This window comes from Phycodurus eques, chromosome 4, assembly GCF_024500275.1.
Source record: "Phycodurus eques isolate BA_2022a chromosome 4, UOR_Pequ_1.1, whole genome shotgun sequence".
NCBI classification, from domain to species: Eukaryota; Metazoa; Chordata; class Actinopteri; order Syngnathiformes; family Syngnathidae; genus Phycodurus; species Phycodurus eques.
The window spans coordinates 29,811,456-29,817,724 of NC_084528.1; the positions used below are offsets into that span (position 1 = coordinate 29,811,456).

Consider the following 6,269-nt stretch of genomic DNA (forward strand, 5'->3'; position numbering starts at 1 on the left):
TAAGTAATACAACTCCACTGGACATGCATGTAGTAAATTTACACTTTGCTGGAGGAGACACAAACACTACTGCAGTGGTGTGTTTTGCCATTTCTGAAGATGAGCGTTTTTTTTTTTAGTGTTTAAACGTAAAACATGAAGCAATCCCTTTTAAAAAGTTCCACTCTGAGACCCATTCTCAAAAGTTTGTGTACTTTTCAGTTGCCAAAACACTGGTGTCGTATAAGCAAGCACCCAAAGCAACACTTTTTTGAAATCCATCCTTATTTTAAAACAGTCCAGGGTAAATGGCCGACAAACGAATGATATCAAAAGCCCGTTTCACAGTGACCATGACGGCTCGGACGTTTCTGCATTTTCCCGAGTCGCTATGCTGTGTGAGCAGCATCAACATGGAATGGGTATTGTATATGCCACACGAGACGCTGACACCACAACGCATCTAATTCAATGTTTGAGGGAAGCAAAGTTGCTGTGTGAACCCATACAACAGACACAGCAATGCCCTTTTTATCCCCTTTTGTGTGATTCTGTATGAAAAGACAGGCAAATAAATGTCAACTCTACTGTTACGTCTCTGGGAGCATTTACCTACAGAAGAACAGTCACTGTAAAAGGTCCAAAATATGCCATCCTCACATTTAATGTCAAGAACAGCACAGTCCGCATGTAAACAGACTCAGCGTTACAGGTAACCAATCAAAACAAAACTGCAAACAACACGGGAAAAACTGTCTCGGCAGGACTTAGAAATCACAAAGCAAATATCCGAAGCAACACATTTCATTCCTTCCCATCCATTAATTTGTCAAAGCAACCAGACAGTTTTATCAAAGAGAAACAGAACAGGCTGACACCATATCAGAAGCGTCCGTGTCCTTGTTTGCGCTGCACACTCAGCCTGTGTGCGAGGTTTCCACATGCAACTGCTTGCACGGTGGCGAGCAACGCAAATTCCTTTGCAGCCTTCAGCCCGTCAGACCCTCTCTACCTGCCTTCCGCCGAGCACCGGCACACCAGCCCAAATAGACCTTCCCGAGCCTTCTTGCCACCTACATACCTCTATTGGAGCAGCCTAGAAAATCCCAGAAGTGCATGTTGAAAGCCTTTGGGCAGGCAGAAGACTACACCTCTGGTCTAAACTTGTACGTATTCCCCTTCTCCTCCCCTCTTCACTTCCTAGTTGCGCTGTATGTCGTCATATAGCAGAGGGAGGACACCTACCTTCCAATTCACACACCTTTGAGTGTCATAACAGATGCCTCCCTGCAGTCGATTTGTTTCTCTTCCCATGGTGCACCACTCCCCCTCCCCCGCCCGCTTCCAATTTCAACCACTAGCCCCTGTCCCTCGTCTTTATTTCCCCGTGTCAGAAGCCAGACAGGTGTGACCATCGATCCAACATTGTCAGTGTTGCTTCCTGGATCCCTGCCTCTTTGGATTAGTGGCAGAAACTCGAGAAGTGGCGCCGTAGGTCACATGGAGACAAGCCCAAAGCTAGTAGAGGCATCATTTTTGGGCTAGAAAAAAAAAAAAAAAAAAACTACAATTTAAATGAGGAAGACTGGCGGCACGGTGGATGACTGGTTAGAGCATCAGCCTCACAGTTCTGAGGACCGAGGTTCAATGCCCGGTCCCGCCTCTGTGGAGTTTGCATGTTCTCCCCGTGCCTGCGTGGGTTTTCTCCGGGCACTCCGATTTCCTCCCACATCCCAGAAACATGCATTAACTGGAGACTCTAAATTGCCCATAGGTGTGAATGTGAGTGCGAATGGTTGTTTGTTTGTATGTGCCCTGCAATTGGCTGGCGACCAGTTCAGGGTGTACCCCGCCTCCTGCCCGATGATAGCTGGGATAGGCTCCAGCACGCCCGCAACCCCAGTGAGGAGAAGCGGCTCAGAAAATGGATGGATGGATGAGGATGAGGATGACTAGCCGCATGTGTAAGCAGCCGCTTTGCTGAAAAATAGACGATTATAATTACGAGACTGCAGACAGTATCAGTGAAAGCGTGAAACTTAGCACTAACTAGACAAACAATGTCTGACCATTGGAATGAAAGAACACAGTTGATACGATGGTGAGGGCAATTTCCTGACGATTCACCTCGTAACAATAAAAGCTGACACGTCCAGGAGTAGTGGTGAGTCACGAGTGCCAACAATAGCCTTACTTGTATATAAAGACGAACATATGATCTTAATGAATAAGTGCTGATGATTATTATCTAACCTTGGGAGTTTCAGTGGTGTCTTGTGAGCATGGGGCACCCAAAGGACAATGTAACAAATGACATCATAGGTTATTCATCTCCACTTCAACACACGAAGCAGTTTAAACTGGTGATTTGTGGCAACTGAATAAAATTATTAATAGGAGTGCTGTCAGCAGTGTCCAATCCTGTGATTGCACACACAGCGAGCGACCCAAACACTTGAAGATGCTTTTAAAACCTCCTTTTGTCTCCAAAGATACACGGTTGCAACAATGCATCCCACTGGGGACAGCTCATTTTGATACAAAACACATGTTTCAGAATTGTTATTGTGGATGACATAAATCACTGTGAGTGTTCACCTTTGCACCCAAGTTACCAGAGAAGCCCAGAGGGGTGGTTTCGGCCACTGCACCACTCACTACTGTCTGCTAGGAATACAAATGACCGCACTATTTTACTTACAGAGTGCGCGATATACCTCCAATATCTCTCCCCAAGTCGGCAATAACACAAGCCCCGCGCAGCATCCAGCCCATTGTCTGACTGTTAGCCCTTCAATGCTAAGCTAGCCCAGCTAACGGTGATCCATTCCCACCCATTCCGCTCCCAAGACGGATCGATACTCACCCGCTCAAGGCTCCCGGAGCCAGGCCGCACCTACTTCCAGTCACCGGCCACCTTTTCCCGGTCAGTAAGCTCGGCTTTTACACATGAAGTCCGACTTTTGGGAGGCTGAGGCTGCCCGCTGTTGGCTCCCTCTCGCCTGTCTGAGTGAGTCCACAACAGCGCCGTGCCCGGCTGTCGGTGTCACTGACGCGAGTTAGCAACCGAGACGCGACGCGACGCTAAAGCTGGAGCGCCGAGCCTTTCCAACATGGCCGCAGTTGTCAGGAGGACTGGGGGCCCGGGAACGTCCACACCGCCGCCAGGGGCCCAAACACTTGTCTCAGACCCCGGCAGTATCACCACACGTATGTAACATGGATGTATTCTTGTTCTTTTTTTGGGGTTTACGTACGTTCACATAAGATGAGCACACAAGCACAATCTTTGTTCTTATCGTGTACCATGTCAAGAAGAGAGAACACTGTTACCCAGGTTATTACGCACAATTTGCCTTCAAAGGATGGGAGATTCTCCTTCCAGCAGCCAGTTCTGACCTGGTAGTCTTACAAAACTAGAAGTTTTTGTCAAATTTGACGACATTAGTTTTCCCCTGCGATTGTCTGGCGACCAGTTCAGGGTGTACACCGCCTCTCGCCCGAAGTTTTTGTTTTTCCTCCCAAACGTAACACTAGCCACGCAGCCAGCCGTCAATTTGTTTTCTTTATAAAGCTTGCAGTCATTAGGTTTGCAGGTGAGCTGAGCCGATCCCAGCTGACTTTGGGCGAGAGGCGGGCCACACCCGGGACTGGTCACCAGTCAATCACAGGGCACATGTAGACAAACAACCACTCACATGCACGTTCACAGTCACACCTATGTCCACACCTATCCACGCATTCGCCCTGTATGTCGCCAGTCAACTGTCGAGACAAACAACAATTCACATTTGCATTCGCAGCTACGGACCACTTCAATTGTACAGTCTTCAATTTACCTGCGGAATCTTTTTTTTCGGAATGTGCGAAGAAGCTGTAAATTCCCGACAGGAGGGCCCGCGACCTCTTGAATGTAAAAGAGCGTGCTGCCCACACATGCACTAAATACTCAAAATCTCCATGCACACTTGAGCTTCGGAACCGGAGCGTCGTGTTTTGAGTCCCGCTGCAGACAAGAAAAGAAAATGCAACTAGCTGTTGGAGAGATGCTACTCTGTGCACTTATGTTATTTACTCCAATACTGAAGTGCAAATATAGTGCTAACTTGTTCAAATGCCAATTTATAACCAAATGCAATCACATCATATGTAATCCACCATCCAAATATAAGGCTTAGACGCAATAATAGCATGACGAAATGAAATTTGATTCTGTTGAGTGAAGTCATGGTACGAGAAGAGGAAAGACCAGTGGGGCAATGTGCAGATTGTGCACATTCATGTTGAAAACATACAAACTCTTATGGTGACAATTTTAAAGTAGACATGCACTAAATAAAGTGCACTTTCATTTGGTCGTGTATATTTTCCATCACTCAACCATATTGAATGTACACGTCGTGCCATCTGTTGACAAAGAAGATCACAATGGACTTCTATGTTTTTTTTTTTAAACAGACTTCATATAGTCATCAGAATAATGTTTCGAGTAGATAAAACAGTAATAATCTCACCGTGAATGTGTTTATGGCTGATTTAATTGTTTGGCTCCATCCCTCAGTCTACTCTCAATCCAACCAAATTCACTCGTTGAATGAGTGAAACTACCAACGCGGAAAATAATATGCATTTAAAGATGGTATATTTCTGGGCCCTTAAGCATGCCAGAGCAGATGTCTCGTGTTGAAATAAATTCTGAAGATATTGCTTTCATAAATAATTCATCACAGCGTGCTAGTGCAAAGAGTCACTTTGTAATCCAGATGCATCCCCCCTCTTGAAGCATTCAAACACAAATACAGTGGGGAGGGAAAGTATTCAGACCCCCTTATTTTTTTCACTCTTTGTTATATTGCAGCCATTTGCTAAAATCATTTAAGTTCATTTATTTCCTCATTAATGTGCACACAGTACCCCATATTGACAGAAAACAAAAGAATTGTTCAAAATTTTCAGGTGTTTTTTTTTTTTTTTTTTTTTTTTTTTTTAAAAGCAAACTCCATGCGGGCTTTCATGTGTCTCGCATTGAGGAGGGGCTTCCGTCGGGCCACTCTGCCATGAAGCCCCGACTGGTGGAGGGCTGCAGTGATGGTTGACTTTCTAGAACTTTCTCCCATCTCCCGACTGCATCACTGGAGCTCACCCACAGTGATCTTTGGGTTCTTCTATACCTCTCTCACCAAGGCTCTTCTCCCAGCTCTCGGAAGAGTTCTGGTCGTCTCAAATGTCTTCCATTTAACGATTATGGAGGCCACTCTTATCTTCGGAACCTTAAGTGCAACAGAATGTTTTTTGGTACCCTCTGCGCCTTGCCACAATTCTGTCTCCGAGCTCTTCAGGCAGTTCCTTAGACCTCATGATTCTCATTTGCACTGTGAGCTGCAAGGTCTTATATAGACAGGGGTGTGGCTTTCCCAATCAAGTCCAATCAGTATAATCAAACACAGCTGGCCTCCAATGAAGGTGAGTTAAATATGAGTGTCACAGCAAAGGTTCTGAATACTTACATGGCTGTGTGATATTTCAGTTTTTCTTTTTTAATACATCTGCAAGAAAATTCAACAATTCCGTTTTTTTTCTGTCAATATGGGGTGCTGTGTGTACAGTCATGAGGACAAAACAAATGAACTTAAATGATTTTAGCAAATGGCTGCAATATAACAAAGAGTGAAAAATGTAAGGGGGTCTGAATATTTTCCGTACTCACTGTACGTGCGATTTTCAACGCTGACAGCTTGTGTTTCCATTTGTATCATCCGTTTTCATCAGCCCACACACCTAAACACTCAGTGCATTCATACTGCCGCGTATGATTCTTTCTGCACATACAGTACATTCATTCATTCATACACCGACACACAGACCATGTTGAGAGGGAGAGTGACATCGATTGCATGATGTATGCAATGTGCTGGGCGTGTCTGCATATTAAAAAAAAAAAAAAGTCATCCTACAACCCCACATTTGCAATATTGAACTGTTGCAAGTTGCAACTACTCAAAATTAATTAAAGTGAAGGTGTGTGTGCGTACGCGTGTGTCATGGACTTTGCAAGGATGGAAACCAACGAGAATTAAAATACTAATAATAATTTTACACAATTTTATTTAATGCAGACCATCTGGGAAAGGACAAGGCTTCAGATAAAACCATAAGCCGTATTAAAAACATCTCTCGTGCTATGCCAGATGGATGGTATTCATGTCGATGCTTTCCACGAATGGTGTGGCTCAAGTACAATGTGCAGAGCGCCATCTAGTGATCAAAAGGAAGAAACACTGCTACAAGTA

General features: G+C 44.9%; 1 protein-coding gene across 3 annotated transcripts in view; it reads right to left on the reverse strand.

Annotated features, from left to right (window-relative positions):
* Positions 1-3,062, reverse strand: part of LOC133401786 (focal adhesion kinase 1-like) — a 46,988-nt gene extending 43,926 nt beyond the window's left edge. For 2 of the 3 annotated variants that reach the window (XM_061675181.1, XM_061675180.1), the window contains exon 1: positions 2,846-3,062. Coding sequence is in view for 1 of the 3 variants with exons in the window: in XM_061675173.1 (XP_061531157.1) it covers positions 1,061-1,097 (37 nt within the window). In the remaining 2 variants the exon portion in view is untranslated. Of the gene's footprint in view, positions 1-1,060; positions 1,161-2,845 lie in introns of those variants that run through there. The other variant, XM_061675173.1, reaches the window with a different exon arrangement.
* Between the last annotated feature and the right edge of the window lie 3,207 nt (positions 3,063-6,269).